Below are 21,624 nucleotides of genomic sequence, written 5' to 3' on the forward strand. Positions count from 1 at the left end.
AATGGTACTTGTTCACAATCAAATAACTTTCCAACTCAGCCATTCATAATACTGCAACAAACAGAGAAATGGAATCATGTTGAATCTTAGGGCATATTTCTTTAGCCATATTTTTTAGGGCATATCTGGAGTATCAAGCAGCATGTGTGGAGTTAACGAAACATGATAGAAGTTGAATTGCTAATTGTTAAAAGCAATCTCTGGGATACAACGTCATAAAAGAACCAGCGGACCGCTGCCTGAGGCTTTCAAAAAGACTAGAGACATGGAGGTGAATGTTACAGACCGGAGACATGGAGGTGAATTTTATAGACTAGAGACATGGAGGTGAATGTTACAGTCTAGAGACATGGAGGTGAATGTTACAGTCTAGAGACATGGAGGTGAATGTTACAGTCTAGAGACATGGAGGTGAATGTTACAGACTAGAGACATGGAGGTGAATGTTACAGTCTAGAGACATGGAGGTGAATGTTACAGTCTAGAGACATGGAGGTGAATGTTACAGACTAGAGACATGGAGGTGAATGTTACAGACTAGAGACATGGAGGTGAATGTTACAGTCTAGAGACATGGAGGTGAATGTTACAGTCTAGAGACATGGAGGTGAATGTTACAGACTAGAGACATGGAGGTGAATGTTACAGACTAGAGACATGGAGGTGAATGTTACAGACTAGAGACATGGAGGTGAATGTTACAGACTAGAGACATGGAGGTGAATGTTACAGACTAGAGACATGGAGGTGAATGTTACAGACTAGAGACATGGAGGTGAATCTTACAGTCTAGAGACATGGAGGTGAATGTTACAGACTAGAGACATGGAGGTGAATGTTACAGTCTAGAGACATGGAGGTGAATGTTACAGTCTAGAGACATGGAGGTGAATGTTACAGTCTAGAGACATGGAGGTGAATGTTACAACAGTCTAGAGACATGGAGGTGAATGTTACAGTCTAGAGACATGGAGGTGAATGTTACAGACTCGAGACATGGAGGTGAATGTTACAGTCTAGAGACATGGAGGTGAATGTTACAGACTAGAGACATGGAGGTGAATGTTACAGACCTGTTTAGTTACCGTAATAGTTAGTTTAGTTAGTTCCAGAGAAAGGAGGAAAGGATTACACAGAGCTGAATGAAATTGGCAAGACAGAGGGCAGTGAAACAAGTGACAGTGACACTCATGTTCGCTACAATATCTTCTGTTTTCAGATTAAAAGTTTTGAATAACTGGGCCCAGAGAGAATGACTCAGCTATGTGGACCAATAGCGAGGCAGGCTCAACTGTGCTGACCAATAGGGAGGCAGGCTCAGCTCTGTGGCTCAGCCAATCGGGAGGCAGCCCAGACATGCTTCTGCAGTCTGCTGCATTCCTGCTGGTATAAATAGACGGTTATTTTCTCTCCTGCTGCCACAGCTCCATGCAAGGAGAGGAGCAGCGAGACAGCAGCGAGGAGCACACACACACACACACACACACACACACACACACACACACACACACACACACACACACACACACACCCACACACATGAGAAGCTGGCCCCACATATACACAAGAGAGACAAGGCAGACAAGCTCCACACCCCCCCCCCCCCCCCCCACACACACACACACACACTATGTAGTATGAACCTTTAGGAGCAGTTGTGGCGCATCAGGAGGGGGGAGAGGGGGTCATGGTCAGGTCAGGGGAGGAGAGGACGGGGCCATGGTCGTATTCTGCAAGTTATGTTAACAGCTTTATTTACAAAAATACATCCTATCGCAAAAAGACCATTTGATAAGAGATTTGATTTGATTTGATTTATTAGGATCCCCATTAGCAGGTGCAAAGCATCAGCTACTCTTCCTGGGGTCCACAAAAGACATATACAAGAAATCATCACAAAAACATAACAAAGAAGAATAACATCAACATACATATGACAAATGACCAAAAAATAAATAAATAAATAAAAGTCAGCAATGCTTACGGCCTCAGATTTTGGTGAGCATCACAAAAACACATAACCAAGAAGAATCGTCTATACACAACAATAAATAACAGAAATAGAATAGAATCAGGAGTACCGGTGGTAACTACCGGTGGTGCGTATGATGCTTTACTTGTTTTTCGAAACTGATTTTATTCTGGGTTTTTGACTTTTTGAGAGCACTGCACATTGTTTCGACTTTGTTTTAGTTTTTGGAATTTTGGAATTGGAATTGTGTAGTTACCACTGGTGGCAGTTTTCAGAACATCAATATTTGACTGTTCCATTTTTACAAATGAAAGAAGTGATACTTTTAACCTCTCATAAACTTTAAGCCAGAAGAGTCAGTCATGCATGTTGCTCTCATTGTGTCTCGTTGTACCTTCCCTACATGTGTTTTAGTAGTGCCTGACCAGACCACCAGGCAGTAATCTAACTGATAATACCAGGGTCTGCAGGACATGTTTAGTCAGATGTTGTTAAAAAAGAAAAACATCTTGAAAAACAACTTGACTACAGATGTGTTTCTCCCCATTTTTTGCACCAGTGAGTCTTGAGCACGTTAGTTTACAGTCTAAAAAGAGACAGTCACATCATACATATAACCCTCAGCTCCATCAAACACGTAACCCTCATATACCTTAACTCTTATCTATATCCTAACTCTTATATATACCCTAACTCATATATATATAGCCTAACTCTTATATATACCCTAACTCATATATATAGCCTAACTCTTATCTATACCCTAACTTGTATATATCCTAACTCTTATACCCTAACTCTTATCTATACCCTAACCATTATATATACCCTAACTCTTGTATATCCTAACCCTTATCTATACCATAACTCTTATATATATATCCTAACTCTTATACCCTAACCCTTATCTATACCCTAACTCTTGTATATCCTAACCCTTATCTATACCCTAACTGTTATATATATATATACCCTAACCATTATATATACCCTAAACCTAACCATTATTTATTTGTACAGTATAGTGGATAGTGTACATAGCCTTTATTTATGTAAACCAGCTCCTTTCCCTTCTTTTTTTTCTTTTTTTTTTCTTTCCTAGCACCAGGGGAGCCCCCCCTCCCAAATTTCGTTGTTTGGTACCTGTACTATATCAATGACAATAAAGACCATTCATTATACTGTATACTGTATACTCTGCCCATATGGCTTTTCACTGTCTTGGCACCCCGGTGGTGGAACAAGCTTCCCACTGTCCTGGCGACTGTAGAGTCGCTACCTAGTATCTTCCACCGTAGACTCTTCAGGCTACATCTTTACTGTCCCTCTTAAAGACCTCTTCATCCCCACTACCCCCCTGTACCTTAAACATTAAGCATATACCTTAAACATTACCTATACCCTAACCATTATATGTATATACCTAACCCTTATCTATATCCTAACCCTAATCTATACCCTAACCATTATATATACCCTAACCATTATCTATACCCTAACCATTATCTATACCCTAACCATTATCTATACCCTAACCGTTATCTATACCCTAACCGTTATCTACCTGTATACCCTAACCATTGTATATACCCTAACCATTATATATACCCTAACCATTATTTATATACCCTAACCATTATATATACCCAACCCTTATCTATACCCTAACCATTATATATACCCTAACCATTGTATATATCTAACCCATATTTATACCCTAACCATTATATATACCTAACCCCTATCTATACCCTAACTATTATCTATACCCTAAGCCTTAACCATACTATACAGTATATTTGAATTGTATTTGATACAATCATGTACAGTAAATAACCAGCTAAAAACAGCCATGATCATAATGGTGTCACCCAACACCCAGCCATACCCAACACCCAGCCATACCCAACACCCAGCCATACCCAACACCCAGCCATACCCAACACCCAGCCATACCCAACACCCAGCCATACCCAACACCCAGCCATACCCAACACCCAGCCATACCCAACACCCAGCCATACCCAACACCCAGCCATACCCAACACCAACACCCAGCCATACCCAACACCAACACCCAGCCATACCCAACACCAACACCCAGCCATACCCAACACCAACACCCAGCCATACCCAACACCAACACCCAGCCATACCCAACACCCAGCCATACCCAACACCCAGCCATACCCAACACCCAGCCATACCCAACACCCAGCCATACCCAACACCCAGCCATACCCAACACCAACACCCAGCCATACCCAACACCCAGCCATACCCAACACCAACACCCAGCCATACCCAACACCCAGCCATACCCAACACCCAGCCATACCCAACACCCAGCCATACCCAACACCCAGCCATACCCAACACCCAGCCATACCCAACACCCAGCCATACCCAACACCAACACCCAGCCATACCCAACACCAACACCCAGCCATACCCAACACCCAGCCATACCCAACACCCAGCCATACCCAACACCCAGCCATACCCAACACCCAGCCATACCCAACACCCAGCCATACCCAACACCCAGTCATACCCAACACCCAGCCATACCCAACACCAACACCCAGCCATACCCAACACCCAGCCATACCCAACACCCAGCCATACCCAACACCCAGCCATACCCAACACCTAGTCATACCCAACACCTAGTCATAACCCTAACCCTAAGCAGAAGAACTGACTAACCCCAACCCTAAGCAGAAGAACTGACTAACTAACCCTAAGCAGAAGAACTGCTTCATTGCGTGTTTCATATATTTTATTTTAATTTTAACGGAACTGCAGGGACCTGTACTATTTATTTACTTGATAATTCTTCGTCGCCCAGGCAACTGAGACACAGGAACAGTACGTGAGCTCATTTGAAAGACCGTTTTTTAGTTGGGTGAGGGTTCTAGAGGTCGTCAGACTCTGGGATGTCGAGGGTCTGGAGGGGGACAGTGGGGTGGAAGAGGGGCGTCCCGTCATGGATCCAGCCCAAGGCACTCCTGTTGAAGTCTGGCCGGGCTGGCCCTGGGGGGGGCAGGGGGGCCTGGGGGACCTGGGCCAGGGGCGGCTCCGCCTCAGCCAGCTGGAAGATGTCCCCTCCAAAACCACCATATGGAGTCGCAACCCTGGAGGTCAGAGGTCATTTGGAGTGAGAATTAGGAAGTCTGAGGATAGCACCAATAATCCTGACTCTAACCTGGCCCTAACCCTAACCTAGCCCTGACCCTAACATGGAGCCAACCCTGACTCTGACCTGACCCTAACCTGACCTTAACCCTGACCCTAACCTGGCCTTAACCCTGACCCTAACCTGACCTTAACCTCAACCCCAGCCGTGACCCTGGAGGTCCCATGTGTAGCATCAACAGCAGGCTCTTCACACATATCTTTGGTTTTCATTATCTAGTCGTTTTGCACTGTGATGCTAAAGTAGATCAGACTAAATCTGGAGCCTCTGCTCTGGTTAGTCTCTAGATAGGGTTAATCTGGGTTAGTCTCTAGGTAGGGTTAATCTGGGTTAGTTTCTAGATAGGGTTAATCTGGGTTAGTCTCTAGGTAGGGTTAATCTGGGTTAGTTTCTAGATAGGGTTAATCTGGGTTAGTCTCTAGGTAGGGTTAATCTGGGTTAGTCTCTAGATAGGGTTAATCTGGGTTAGTCTCTAGATAGGGTTAATCTGGGTTAGTCTCTAGATAGGGTTAATCTGGGTTAGTCTCTAGTCTTGGTTAGGGTAAATCTGAGATGTCTCTACTGGGGGTAGGGATAGTCTGGGTTAGGTTGAATCTGGGTTAAGGATAGTCTGAGTTAGGGATAGTCTGGGGGTAGAGTTGGTCTGGCTTAGGTTAGTTTGATACTAACGTAGTCAAACCAACTACTAACCTGTTGAAGCATTTGTAGTCTGGGCCGGCGGCCATGGCCTCTGGGAGGGCTAGGGCTAGGGAGGCAGCCAGGGAGGGGTCATTCATGATAGCCTGTTCCCATGGAGACAGGTAGGATCTGGGGCCTGAAAACACACACCAGAGATCAAACCAACCCGCACACACACACACATTCACATTTTACTTTTACATTTACATTTACATTCACACACACACACACACACACACACACACATTCACATTTACATTCACATTTACATTCACACACACACACACACACACACACACACACACACACAATCACATTCACATTCACATTCACACACACATTCACACACACACACACACACACACACACACACACACTCACATTCACATTCACACACACACACACACACACACACACACACACACACACTCACACTCACACTCACACTCACACTCACACTCGCATTCGCATTCGCATTCGCATTCGCATTCACATTCATACACACACACATTCACATTCACATTCACATTCACATTCACACACATTCACATTTACATTTTTGACATTTAGCAGACGCCTTTATCCGAAGCGACTTGCAATAAATACATCTGTCTAAGTAGGTGAATCATCTCTCCATTAGTGATCAAAAGAGAATCATCTCTCCATCAGTGATCATAAGAAAAACAAATCTATGCTGGACCAAGCTCCATTGGCTGTCACAATGCTAGAAGAAGGAAGGATTCCCTGGGGTAGAAGGGATGAAGTGGTCTTTAGGAGGGACAGTTAAGGTGTAGCCTGAAGAGATGGGGGGCGGGTCATTTCTAAATCACATGAGGTCCCCAGGTATTACTAGTCCTGTGTGAATAGGGCTATATACACACAAACAAATGTACACACACACCCACACACACACACACACACACACACACACACACACACACACACACACACACACACACACACACACACACACACCAGGGAGTGTTGATGTGGGACAGACCTGGTGTGATGCATTCTAGGTTGGGGGGATTGTTTGCCTCCTTGTTCTCACCAGCATTAACATCCCCACTGGGAAGACCAATCTGGAAGGAAGGAAGGAAGGAAGGAAGGAAGGAAGGAAGGAAGGAAGGAAGGAAGGAAGGAAGTGTTTAACGGATCTGTCAAATGTAGACAAATGTAATACTCTTTAAAGGGCCGGTTTCAGAGACAAGGCTTAAGCCTAGTCCTGGACTAAATCACACTTTCAATGTAAAATCTCCATTGAAGATGTTTTTTAGTCTAGGATTAGGCTTAAGCCTTGTGTTAGTATCATGTGACCAACTTGTTGTGTGTATGTACTATATCTAAGCATACTATCTCTAAGTGCATACTACATTTAAGTACTATACCCTAAGGGCCAGTTTCACAGACAAGGCTTAAGCCTAATCCTGGACTAAAAAGCATCTTCAATGGAGATTTTACATTGAAAGTGTGATTTAGTCCAGGACTAGGCTCAAGCCTTGTCTGTGAAACCGGCCCTAGAGTGTTAAGTACCCCCCCCCCCCCCTCTGCTACCTCCAGGGTGTCAGCGTGGGTCAGGGTGTTCTGGTTCTGGGACAGGCTGTCGAAGGTGTATTTATCTGATCTCTGCTGGCGTATCTTAAACAGGCGGGAGCCCCGATTGGACAGCAGGGAGAGTTCCTCCAGCATGATGTCTTTAGGCGTACTCAGCTTCTTCCCCAGGTCCATCCCTGCCACACACACACACACACACACACACACACACACACACACACACACACACACACACACATCAGACCATGTTAGTTCCACAATAACTAACATAGTCTAATATGGTCTAATATGGTCTAACATGGTCTATTATGGTTGTAAATGGCTTAAAAATACACTTTATTTGGCTCTGTCCTTCCTTCACCTCCCTAACTTCCCAAACCTCCCTCACCTCCCTTACCCTCCCTAACCTTCCCTCACTTCCTTCACCTCCCTCAACTCTTCTACCCTTCCTCACCTCCCTCTCCTCCTTCACCTCCCTACCCTCCTTCACCTCCCTAAACTCCCCTACCCTCCCTCACCTCCCTAACCTCCCTCACCTCCCCTACCCTCCCTCACCTCCCTACCCTCCCTCACGTCCCTACCCTCCCTCACGTCCCTAACCTCCCCTAACTTCCCTCACCTCCCCTACCCTCCCTCACCTCCCTACCCTGACTCACCTCCCTACCCTCCCTCACGTCCCTAACCTCCCCTACCCTCCCTCACCTCCCTAACCTCCCTCACCTCCCCTACCCTCCCTCACCTCCCCTACCTTCCCTAACCTCCCTCCCGTCGCTACCTTTCCTCACCTCCCCAACCCTCCCTTACCTCCCTAAACTCTCTACCCTCCCTCACCTCCCCTACCCTCCCTTACCTCCCTAACCTCTCTAACCTCCCTCACCTCCCCTACCCTCCCTCACCTCCCCTACCCTCCCTCACCTCCCCTAGCCTCCAATTTCAGTGTCACACCCAGGTTGCTCGGGGAAACGGCATGAGAAAGACGTGATTATGTTGTGCCAGTGACATCAGTAAGGCTTATCTGCGACTGCGTAGTGATTGGTCAGATATGCGACCCCCCACGTGGGACCTGCGTCATGATAACCCCCCCGCCCCCCTTCCAACACACACACACACACACACACACACACACACACACACACACATAAATAGCCATTTGAGAAGAACACGGACAGAAGGTTTAATTGGGGAGAGGTGGTGACGGCGTCGGCATACCATCATCTTATTTCTGGCTGCGGCTTGAACTCCAACTCTGGGGCTCCTAGGCCCCGATACCTGATCCCTCTCTGCCATTAACCCCTACCACAGTTAACTAACCCTAACCCTCCACCATTAACCCCTACGGCAGTTAACTAACCCTAACCCTCCGCCATTAACCCCTACCACAGTTAACTAACCCTAACCCTCCACCATTAACCCCTACCACAGTTAACTAACCCTAACCCTCCACCATTAACCCCTACCACAGTTAACTAACCCTAACCCTCCACCATTAACCCCTATCACAGTTAACTAACCCTAACCCTCCACCATTAACCCCTACGGCAGTTAGCTAACCCTAACCTCTAACAGCAGGTTCTACTGTAACTAACTAACGATATCTACCTAGCTAGCTAATTAACTATACCTACCCTGCTAGATTAACTAACTAACTATACCTACCCAGCTAGCTAACTAACTAACTACCTACTCAGCTAGATAACTATCTAACTATACCTATCTGACGGCTAACAACCACAGCAGTAGACAATAACAATCACAATATGTTAGACTTAGGAAATCAAGGTTTAAGAGCATGCCAACACTATAATCTACCATAGTGCTTGATTGTTTCCATAACCCAAAGCAACAGGCTTTGTTATTCAGGCTATGTGATATTTTCATTTGTAGTGACTATTATTATATGTGTAGCTGAATATAAGTAAGGGAATAATCAACAGTGAGGTGTGAAATGGAGGAGGAACCGCAAAGGCACGGTCACCGTGGCGATGTTGATGACTGTCCACAATTCTGTGGACCTAAGCCGGCACAGGGACATATACACTGCCCTGTGTGTAATGGGACGGTGAAGCATTCGTTTGGTTCTACTCTCCAAACGGTTGGATTTCAAATCCATGTAATCAAATGTTACAGTGTATGAATGTAACAGTTACTATGAGGTTAAAGCAGAGATTATCAGCTTTTATTTGATGGTATTTGTGCACATAATGGTTTCACCATTCAGAAATTACAACACTTTTTAGGCATAGTCCCCCTATTTCAGGGTACCCAAAAGTGATAGTCATGTGTGTTCTGTCGCATTTTGTGCAGGAATAAGAGAGTTGTCTATGTCTAGTATTAATTCTAGGCTTTGCTTTTGCCTTCAATGAAAGTCATGGAAGCCATTATGAGGCGGAAATAGGCAAAAAATATCACTCAGAAGCTTAGCCAAAACCTTTTTAAACCTAAAAAAAAAAAAAAGAAGAAAGAAAGCACCGGTGAGCTCAGCTTGGCTGGTAGACCAAGGAAGACTTCTACAGTGAATGACTCACGTAGACGAATGATCACCATAATTAAGAAAACCCCCAACACAGCTGTCCCACAGATCAGGAACACTCTCCAGGAGATAGGTGTCAATGTGTCAGAGACCGTCCACAGAATATGTCACCAGATGAACTACAGAGGCGTCACTCCAAGGTCACTAGTTATTAGTTACTAGTTATCCTCAAAAACAGGATGGTCAGGTTACAAGTTGCACAGGAGGCTAGAGCCGGCGTCTAATGATCGCAAGATCAGCGGTTCGATCCCCGGCTGGCCACCACGTGTCGAGGTGTTCTTGGGCAAGACACTGAACCCCAAATTCAGTTCCCAATGAGGGGGGCGGCGCCCTGCAGGGTAGCTTGCTGCCATTGCTGTGTGAATGTGTGTGTGAATGGGTGAATGAGAGGCCATTGTAAAGCGCTTTGGAATAAGGCGGTATATAAGTGCAGTCCATTTACCATTTATGATTTACCATTGATATGAAAAGTATCTAAAGGAGCGTGGAGGGTTACAGAAAATGGTCGACAGATGAGATTAATATTATCATGGAGCAGAGTGATGGCAAGTGGAAAGTGTGGGTAAAAAAGGAACTGTCCACTGGAACTGACTCACTTCATTGATGATGTAATTGCTGGCAGAATGTTTTGGGCATTTAGCAGGCACCTTTATCCAATGCGACTTACAACAAATACATTTGACTAAGTAAGTGAATCGTCTATCCAGCAGTCACAGCAGGAAAAAGTAATCTATGCTCAGGCCTGGAGACATTGGCAGTTGTCATGGTAGAAGAAGGAAGACTTTTCTATATTTTTGCAATGGTGACCAATGCTTGCAGGTATGAAGGGGCTGTTCCCTTCGCCGCGCAGTAGACGAGCACCAGGGTCTTGAATCTGATGTGAGCTGCTATCGGGAGCAAGTGAAGGGTGTGAAGGCGGGGGGTAACATGAGAGAATTTGTGGTTGAATATTAGACGGACGGCAGCATTCTGGAGGAGCTGCGGAGGTGTGATGGTGGAGGCGGGGAGGCGGGGAGCCCGCAGCAGCAGGATGTATTCTGAAGGGTACAGAAACACCTTGTCTGCTTGAGTAGTAGTACTGCACAAGCTAATGTCTCCAAACTCATCATACAGGAGGACAATGACCCAAATCATACTGCCATAGCATTTTCGGGGCCAATAAGTGGAAAGTTCTTGACTGGCCAAGTCAATCTCCAGATTTAAATCCAATTTAACATGCATTTAATTTGCTGATGATAAGACTTTAGGCAAAACACCCTTAAAACAACAACAACAAGTGAAGAAGGCCTGACAGAGCATCACCAGAGAAGACCCCCAGCGTCTGGTGGGGTCAATAGGTCGCAGACTTCACACAGTTATTGCATGCAAATTGTGTGTGTGTTGGGGGGGGGGTGGTTGAGTTCAGAGGTGAACATTGTGTCCCAGAGGGCTGTGTGTAACTGGAGAGCACTAACATGATGCTGCCAACAGACATGTTTATTCTGGAGCACGTGGCGTCACACACACACACACACACACACACACACACACACACACACACACACACACACACACACACACACACACACACACACACACACACACACACACACACACACACACACACACACACACACACTGACACACACACTGACATTCAGAACAACTCTTCATTATTACAAATGTACAAGCTTGGTTAACTTAACCCTAACTTTAACCTTAACCCTTAGCATAGTTAGCAGGTTAGGGTTGTATAGGGTTAGGTGAGGTGATGTTTGGGGTTGGTTAGGGTTGAAAAGGGTTAGGGTTGAAAAGGGTTAGGGTTGTATAGGGTATGGTTGTATAGGGCTAGGGTTGGTTAGGGTCAGGGTTGGTTAGGCTAGAGTTGTTAAGGGTTAGGCGTACCTGTGCAGGTATTGTGGTAGACGTCCTGTGTGTCCGTGAGGAGGCGAGGTGTCAGACTGGTCTTGTCTGGTCAGACTGGCTCTCTGACCCGCCCCGTGGTCCCCCCCTCTCTCTCTCTCTGTCATCCCCTCTGTCTCCCCCCCCCTCTCTCTCTCTGTCTCCCCACCCCTCTCTCTCTCTGTCTCCCCCCCTCTCTCTCTCTCTGTCTCCCCACCCCTCTCTCTCTCTGTCTCCCCCCCTCTCTCTCTCTGTCTCCCCACCCCTCTCTCTCTCTCTGTCTCCCCCCTCTCTCTCTCTGTCTCCCCCCTCTCTCTCTCCGTCTCTCTCTCTCTCTATCTCCCTCTCTCTCTCTGTCTCCCCCCTTTCTCTCTCTGTCTCTCTCTCCCTGTCTCTCTCTCTCTTCTATGGAATGCAGCTTACATCAAAAGGCTAAATTTAACCTCCAAACACTCAGCCTGTGGGACAAGGGGAGGCTACTAGAGAGAGAAAGGGTGGGATATGGATGGAGGGAGGGAGGGAGGAAGGAAGGGGAGGAGGGAGGGAGGGAGGGAGGGAGGGAGAGAGGGAGGGAGAGAGGGAGAGAGGGAGAGAGGGAGAGAGGGAGAGAGGGAGAGAGAGAGAGAGGGAGGGAGAGAGAGAGAGAGAGAGAGAGAGAGAGAGAGAGAGAGAGAGAGAGAGAGAGAGAGAAGGAAGGGAGAGAAGGAAGGGAGAGAGGGTGCAAATTAATGTTGTCTTTCCAATAAACGCCTCAGAGACATGTGGTTGAAGGTTTAATGGATACATTTGTGGACAACAAGGGCTAGGGTTAGGGTTAGGGTTAAACCAAGGATTATCATCAAACAAATCCAAAACAAAACAGTGAGAATGTGAAGCGTGTCAAACCAAACAGAGTGACTTCACAAATTATGAGGAACTTTAAAACACTGTCAACCTTCCAAATGTTCCAGCAACTTCCTACTTCACCAACCTATAGCCAATCACACACCAAGGATCCATGATGTTACACGGTATAGAGTCTAACATGGTTGAAACCGCCTGCCAGAGAATCTCAGGAACTGAAATACCAAAACGCCTCTTACTGGCATCTAGTAAACCTTCAGTAAGCTACCTTTATCTATCATAAACATAATCATTCAGTATTTTTATCTATCATAAGCATTCAGCATTGTTATCTGTCATGATGAACATAAGCATGCAGTATTGTTATCTATCATAAACATAAGCATGCAGTATTGTTATCTATCATGAACATAAGCATGCAGTATTGTTATCTATCATAACCATTCAGTATTGTTATCTATCATAACCATTCAGTATTGTTATCTATCATAAACATTCAGTATTGTTATCTATCATGAACATTCAGTATTGTTATCTATCATAAACATTCAGTATTGTTATCTATCATAAGCATTCAGCATTGTTATCTGTCATGAACATAAGCATGCAGTATTGTTATCTATCATAAACATTCAGTATTGTTATCTATCATAAACATTCAGTATTGTTATCTATCATAAGCATTCAGCATTGTTATCTGTCATGAACATAAACATGCAGTATTGTTATCTATCATAAACATGCAGTATTGTTATCTATCATAACCATTCAGTATTGTTATCTATCATAAACATTCAGTATTGTTATCTATCATAAACATTCAGTATTGTTATCTATCATAAACATAACCATTCAGTATTGTTATCTATCATGAACATAAGCATGCAGTATTGTTGGGTACTTTTAGTGAACTTCTAAACCTCTTCTCTTTTCTCGTTTAGCACACTATTGTGCCGTTAAGGATCAGGATTAGGGTTAGGGGTCAGGGGTTAAGGTTAAGGGGTTAGGGTTAATGGATTAAGTGGGTTAGGGTTAAAGGTCAGGGTGAGGTGATGCAGCTCTGACCAATGGTAACTCTCCTCCAAGCCCCAACCGTCTGGGCGGGTCTGAAGGGAGGCCCAATCAGAGAAGGTTTCTCAGGGACCATACTGTTAGGCAGGATTTGATTGGCTGGGGAATGACGATAGTACCCATGAGTGACAGCGGGGACGTCCAGTGACATGCTGCGCTTCCACTGTGGGGGCGGTTCTGGCAGAGCCTGGCACTGGGTGGAGAAGGACGGGGGGAAGGCTTGCTCCACCCAGCCCAGAGGACTCCTGAGGGCTGCCTCCCAGGGGCTGGGGGGCTTCAGGCTGGGGGGGTGGGAGGAGGGCTGGAGGACCAGGCTGGAGGCCAGAGACCCAGGGATAGACCAGGAGGACAGGCGTCTGGGTAGGGAGAGGGAGCAGCTTCGACCCAGTCCCTGGAGGAAACACACACACACACACACACACACACACACACACACTCTCTCCATGTTACCACAGGTAGGAGTGTTGTAATACATTACAGTTATTGATCCAAATCAATATTTGTGATGATTATTCCGTCTCTGTTGTCGTCGTCGTACCCCCTCGTCTGGGTCACCTCAGAGGTTAATCTGTGTCTGGGAGTTTGAACAAAGGCTTGCTAGACTATCTGAAAACGTAAGACATCATCTCAGTCATCGTCACCAAGGTAATCCTATCACTGCTGTTTTTTACCTCATGATAAGAATGTGGTCATGTTATTCTAGCAGTGGAGCTGCTCCTATTGGGACATGTAGTTCTTCTCACCTACTAATATTAGATGACAGGGATCTGTAGTCCTAATGTTAGATGAGTGGGATCTGTAGTCCTAATGTTAGATGACAGGGATCTGTAGTTCTAATGTTAGATGAGTGGGATCTGTAGTCCTAATCTTAGATGACTGGGATCTGTAGTCCTAATGTTAGATGACAGGGATCTGTAGTTCTAATGTTAGATGAGTGGGATCTGTAGTCCTAATGTAAGATGACTAGGATCTGTAGTTCTAATGTTAGATGTGTGGGATCTGTAGTCCTAATGTTAGATGACTGGAATCTGTAGTCTTAATGTTCATATGAATGGGATCTGTGGTGCTAATGTTCATATGGAACAATTATTGGAAGTTCTAAATGACTACAATGTTTGTTATTAAAGCAACATTTATAAAAGATGAGAAATATGAGTGATTGAATAGTCAAAGAGAGAAAGACACCAAGAACCAGAAGGACACATTTATTGTGATGAGGAGGAAGTATAATAGGCCTAGTAGGCCTAGTACAGGACAGAGGGGCAGACAGGACAGGGGCAGACAGACAGGCAGAGAGACAGACAGGATAGGGGCAGACAGACAGATAGACAGACAGGATAGGGGCAGACAGACAGTATAGACAGACAGACAGAGAGACAGATAGACAGACAGGATAGGGGCAGACAGACAGTATAGACAGACAGGCAGACAAACAGAGAGACAGATAGACAGACAGGATAGGGGCAGACAGACAGTATAGACAGACAGGCAGACAAACAGAGAGACAGATAGACAGACAGGATAGGGGCAGACAGACAGAGAGACAGATAGACAGACAGAATAGGGGAAGACAGACAGACAGGATAGACAGAAAGACAGACCGGATAAAGGCAGCAAGGCCAGAGGCAGCTTTTTTTTTTTTTACAGTTGTTTTCAACCCCAGCAGAACTCCTACTGTTCTAGAACTGCTACTGTTCCAGAACTCCTACTGTTCTAGAACTCATATTGTTCTAGAACTCCTACTGTTCCAGTAAGAACAACAGCTGGGTGACTGGCTACTAAACTCCAGATCTTCAACAACAAACATCATCAGTAACAACAAAGATTAAAAGTAGAGGCTGAGGGGACATAGAGCTGACAGGTGGGGGGGGACCTTGGTTGCTGTGCAGTGCTGCCTGTGTCGGATGCAGACAGTGGGACCAAAAACAACAGCATTTAATGTCAGCAAAATGAAGCATTACGAAACACATTGTTGCATCATCGCTGCTTCTCCATGGCCTGTTCCCATAGATACATCTATACATCACAGCCTGTTACCATAGATACATGTATACATCATGGCCTGTTACCATAGATACATGTATACATCATGGCCTGTTACCATAGATACATGTATACATCATGGCCTGTTACCATAGCTACATGTATGCACAACGTAGTCTCCAATGGAATACGTCCTGGGGTGGTTTCTGCAGACTAGGAAATAGGGTCTGGGGGCTCGTATTATCCGTCTGTACCAGTGTCTGACCACCTGTTTTCACATAAGATGCGTAAAAAACTAAAGATAAGTAAGTATGAGTAAGAGATATGTGAATTGCAACCGCGGTTAGGCAGTATTAGGCCTTAACTGAGTGGTTAAGGTTAGGCATTAACTTCAAGTGTTTATGGTTATGGTAAGTTGTCCCCAGCATGATTCAAATCCGTTCGGTTGGCAAGTCAGGCGGTTTCTGCCTGCACCAACCTCCTTATGTGGAGCTCTGCCTTCCGTACTTATCTGCTAGTATAGCTAGATGATACCACCACACAGATTGTATTCTTTGGTCTGCAGAAATGTTCCCCCAGAATGGAATCATTTGGAGACCTTTGTTGTGTTTCATGGTTCACGGTTTGTTAACATAGATACATGTTACCATGGATACATCATGGCTTGTTACTAATACTGTAGGACGACCCGCCTCCACTGTTTGGTGTTTCCTGCCGGCTTCCTGGCAGAGAATTTTGGGCGAGGAGCCAAGTGACCTCTAAGCAAGGGGCTAGGCTGGTGGGAGGAGCTAGTAGGTGGTGATGGCTGGTGGGAGGGGCTAGTAGGTAGTGACTGGTGGTGAGAGAAGCTAGTAGGTAGTGATGGCTGGTGGGAGGAGCTAGCAGGTAATGATGGATGGTGGGAGGAGCTAGATGATAGTGATGGCTGGTGGGAGGAGCTAGTCGGTAGTGATGGCTGGTGGGAGGAGTAGCTCACTGCTCCAGGGGACTTAACGGGGGCTAGGGGCCTGGGGTGTCTCCCTGGGGGGGGGTTTTGAGTCCGCTGAGGAGAGGAGGTGGGGGTGAGGGAGTGGGCAGGGGCGGTGGTGGGGGCGGACCCTGCTTCAGCGCAGACCGCGTAGGAGAAGAGGGAGGAGTCCAGATGGTAGGGTCGTTGCTTCAACAGGTCCAGGGAGGTGAAGTGTCTCGGGGGGTGGCAGGGGGGGGGAGACTTGGGGGGTGGAGTCTTAGGGCTCGTTGAAGGAGGCTGCTTAGTGGCGATGGGGGGGAAGGAGGGCCTTAGAAGGGGGTTGTAGGAGAGGGGAGGGGGGGCCCGCACGTTGGGGGAATACCTCCAGGTACCGGGGAGGGAGGAGGGCGGGGAGGAGGTGAGGGGGGTGGCGGGGAGGGAGGGGGACTTGGCTTGGTTGGCCTTAACTGTGTCTGCGTCCACTACAAACCTCTCCATACGGGTCTGCCTCTGGGCAAACAGCTCCACCCCTCTCCCTCTGGCAGTGGGGGCCTCAGCTGCCAGGCTCCCCGCCGCAGTAGATAGGGAGATGGGGGGGAGGGTGGGGGGAGGATCCTGGATACTCACAGGGGGCTGGGGGCTCCTGATTTTCCTGGTACCCTGGGTGGGGTGAGCTCCAGGGGGGAGAGGGCCACTGGTGGACCAGGAAGGAGTGTCGGCTGGCTGGACACCGCCCTGGCTGGGGCTCCTGATCCGGATGCTGGGCTTGGGGGCGACAGGCGGAGGGTTCTTGTGTTTGACCGCTCGCGGCTGCATGAAGTTGCAGGCCTCGGCTCCGAGGCTGAAAAAGTCTTCCTCTGCGGCGCAGGGTGGGAGGGGGGAGCCGGGGGGGGGCTGCTGCTTGCTGGTGGATCTCCCCCCTCCGCCTCTCCTCCGGTCTGGAAGCACGCCCCTCTTGAAGGCCGGGACGGAGATGCGCTCGTCACGGGAGGCGATGATGTCACCGGTGGGAGACCAGACCTGAGGACTAACTTTGATCACCGGAACTGGAACCTTGAACCTGAGGTCATGCTTCCTCGACCCTAACCCTGACCCTGACCCTGACCCTGACACTGGGCTGATGACTCCACTGGTAGCAGCTCCGCTACGGAACCCGAGGAAAGGCTGAGCCGTTCTATTGGGCACCAGAGGCCGGTGGGAGGGGCTGTGGGCGGGGCTGGGCCGGTGGTTGATGTAATCAGCCTCTCGGTTGTCTTGGTACTGGTGGTTGTTGCCATAGTACTGTTGGTTGTTGTCTTGGTAACAGTGTCCACGGTGATCGGCGTGTTCCTCCATGATGTCGTGGCCGCTTCCTGCCGCAGGTAACGCGTGACGTCTCCGCTCCTCCTGCTCCAGCGTGACCTCCTCCATCCGCTGCCGACGCTGGACGAACATCGTCCCCCCCTTTCCTCCGAGTCTCTCCATCTCTGGAAGTCTCTCCATCTCTCTCTCGTCTATCCTGGCTGCGTCCCAGCCCAGGCTCACCTGGTCGTCTCCCTCAAGGTCAGAATCACTGGTCCGATAGTTCTGGTCTGGCTGTCTGGTTCCTACGGCTGTCTGGGTCTGGTCTGGTAGCAGGTGTGTCTGGCTGTGGTTCTCTCCTGTACCGTAGCTCACCAGGGTGTATTTCTTGACTCTGTTGCGTCTCTTCTTGAACATCAACGCCCCTCTGCTCTGGGGGTTCGGAGGTTCTGTCAGCAGCAGAGAGACACGCCTACATTTAGATTTGGCCTCCCTCACCTCGGCCTCCGATTGGCTCCCTCTGTGGCTGAGCCCTGTGTGTGTGCGTGTTTGGGGGGGGGGAATAAGAGAAGAACAATTTGAATTCAGAAATAGACTGTGCAGCTTTTCAGAGACCTTCCAGCACATATTAAGAAGTGGTTGATTATTTAAGAAAGGATTAGATATTGTTACATTGTGTTTTACTCATGCCTTTAGGGGAATAATTACCAGATGTAGGGTTAGGGTTAAGGTTAGGGTTAGTATGTAACCTAATTAATGGTTGTCATGTTTCACACTGTCCTAGTAGGGCGTTAGAGAGTTCACCCTTGTGCTACAGTGTTCACCCTTGTCCTAGAGTGTCCTATCTTGTCCTAGAGTGTCCTATCTTGTCCTATAGTGTTCACCCTTGTCCTATAGTGTCCTATCTTGTCCTATAGTGTTCTATCTTGTACTATAGTGTTCTATCTTGTCCTATAGTGTTCTATCTTGTCCTATAGTGTTCACCCTTGTCCTAGAGTGTCCTATCTTGTCCTATAGTGTTCTATCTTGTCCTATAGTGTCCTATCTTGTCCTATAGTGTTCTATCTTGTCCTATAGTGTCCTATCTTGTACTATAGTGTCCTCGTGTCATAGAGTGTCCTATCTTGTCTTATAGTGTTTTAGTGAACTTTGTTCTAGCCCCCAGAGGCTGCAGCAGACTCTACCTGCTCTTTCTGCAACTGGATCTATTTATTTTAAGCGTCGCAACATTAAACACATAGCTTACTTCCAGCTAGCTATGGGGTCAGGGAGGAGCGGGTGGGGGGGGGGGGGGGTGGTGGTGGTGGGGGGGTCGGGATATGGGCCAATGAGGAGCAGGTAGGGCTGGTGTCTAGCTGTGGGCCAATGAGGACCAAGGTGGGCTGGTGTCGGGTTCCAGGGTCACACATGCTGCTGTCTATCAAACACAGTTCTGACATCATGATGACTCAACCCTTCAGTCTGTCTGTCTGCCCTTCAGTCTGTCTGCCTGTTTGCCTGTCTGTCTGTCCCTCAGTCTGTCTGTCTGACTGTATGTGTGCCTGACCCTCAGTCTGTCTGTCTGTCTGTCTGTCTGCCCCTCAGTCTGTCTGTCTGTCTGCCCCTCAGACTGTCTGTCTGCCCCTCAGACTGTCTGTTTGTCTGTTTCTCTGTCTGCCCCTCAGACTGTCTGTCTGTCTGTCTGCCCCTCAGACTGTCTGTCTGTCTGTCTGCCCCTCAGACTGTCTGTCTTTCTGTCTGCCCCTCAGACTGTCTGTCTGTCTGTCTGTCTGCCCATCAGACTGTCTGTCTACCCCTCAGACTGTCTGTCTACCCCTCAGACTGTCTGTCTGCCCATCAGGCTGTCTGTCTATCTGTCTGCCCGTCTGTCTGCCCCTTGGGCTGTCATTTTGTCTGTCTGTCTGCCCCTGAGATTGTCTGTCTGTGCCTCAAACTGTTTGTCTGTCTGTCTGTCTGTCTGTCTATCTATCTATCTGTACCTCAGACTGTCTGTCTGTCTGTCTGCCTGCCCCTCAGGCTGTCTGTCTGTCTGTCTGTCTGTCTGTCTGTATGTCTGTCTGTCTGACTGTCTGCCCCTCAGACTGTTTGTCTGTCTGTCCCTCAGACTGTCTGTCTGTCTGTCTGTATGTCTGTCTGTCTGTCTGTCTGTCTGTCTGTCCGCCCCTCCTCCCTGCATCTTGCCCTGCAGCCCCAGAATGACACTACTAAACTGTTGTAGAACATTCTCTCTGTACATTATCACAACTACGGAACATGCAAGAGGACCAGGAATGAGCAGAGTCTGTTGATTGTGTTGTCAATTTTGACATAAACACAAACATTTACATTTGACATTTTTGGCATTTAGCAGACACCTTTATCCAAAGCGACTTACAACAAATACATTTGTCTACGCAAGTGAATCATCCATCCGTCAGTCAACGCAAGAAAAAGTAATCTATGCTCGGGCCAGAAGCCACTGGCAGTCAAAAATGCTAGAGGAAGGAAGAATTAAGTCACCATTTGACACAACACATTCCTACACATCATTCCTGACATCAGAGACAAACAGTTAGTCTTCCACTGGTGTTAGGGTTCAGAGTCAAGAATAGAGGAATAGTTAGGATTAGTCTGGGTTAGGTTTACGATTAGTCTGGGTTAGAGTTAATCTGGGTTAGGTTAATCTGGGTTAGTCTAGGTTAGGGTTAGTCTGGGTTAGAGTTAATCTGGGTTAGGTTAATCTGGGTTAGGGTTAGTCTAGGTTAGGGTTAGTCTGGGTTAGGGTTAGTCTGGATTAGGGTTAGGTTTAGTTTAGATTAGCTTTACTCTGGGTTAGTGTTAGTCTGGGTTAGGGTTAGGCAGGTTACTTACGCGTGTGTCTGACCCTGTAGGACTCCTCGGTCCCATTCCCTCCGTCTGCTGGTTGAGACCAGCGTCTCAGAGTCCCTGGAGCCCAGCTGCCCCTCCCCACCCCCCCTCCCCCCCCTCCCCCTGGACATTCCACAGGGCACAAGAGCAAGAGGTGTTTCACTGTGACGTCCCTCCTCCTCCTCATCCTCTTCCTCCCCCGCCTCCTCCTCCCCCTCTTCCCCCCCCTCCTCTTCCTCCTCCTCCTCCTCCCCTCTTCCTCCCCTGCCTCCTCCTCCTCCTCCCCCCCCTCGGATCCCCCCTTCTCCCCTAGATGTTCAACACTCCCATCACTGGAGGAGGAGAGGGAGGGGGTCAGCGGAGGGGGGGAGACGGAGACGGAGGAGTAACTCTCTTCTGACAACGCCTCCAGCGGGGTGGTTTCCTTCAGGTCCTCCTCTGCTTGTGTTTCCATTTCTAACGCTCCAGGATATCACAGTCTTTATGGGCAGGAGGGAGGGAGAGAGGGAGGGAGGGAGAGAGAGAGAGAGAGAGCGAGGAAGGAGGGGAGGGGGGGAAGGAAGGAAGGAAGGAGGACAGATAAATAATAAAACACTTTTATGTAACGGACAGGTGTTAAATCAGGTTTTCTGGACATTACAAAGGGTGTTCCACAAGGATCAATTCTTGGTCCAGTTCATTTTACTATTGACATCAACAATATTCGATTATATATACCACCATGTGCAATCAACCTTCATGCCAGTGCTTGATTATGGTGATGTTATCTACCAAAAAGCAGCAGCCACTACTCTTAAAACCTTTGGATTCCATCTAACAGTTTTTAATACTCATCA

General features: G+C 47.5%; 2 protein-coding genes across 2 annotated transcripts in view; one reads left to right on the plus strand and one right to left on the minus strand.

The window, feature by feature from the left end:
• LOC308161191 (histone H3.2) overlaps positions 1-21,624 on the plus strand; it is a gene marked incomplete at its 3' end in the record, with an annotated part of 320,132 nt that overhangs the window by 160,957 nt on the left and 137,551 nt on the right. The window lies entirely within an intron of this gene.
• On the minus strand, positions 4,890-7,577 carry LOC308160729 (myozenin-2-like; the record flags this gene model as incomplete). The annotated part of the gene is made up of 3 exons (XM_080534672.1): positions 4,890-5,109; positions 5,862-5,953; positions 7,404-7,577. 3 exons carry the CDS (start codon positions 7,575-7,577, stop codon positions 4,890-4,892), a joined length of 486 nt encoding a protein of 161 aa, XP_080390798.1.

Source organism: Nansenia antarctica (genome assembly GCF_963989245.1).
Source record: "Nansenia antarctica genome assembly, chromosome: 6".
Lineage (NCBI taxonomy): Eukaryota > Metazoa > Chordata > Actinopteri > Argentiniformes > Microstomatidae > Nansenia > Nansenia antarctica.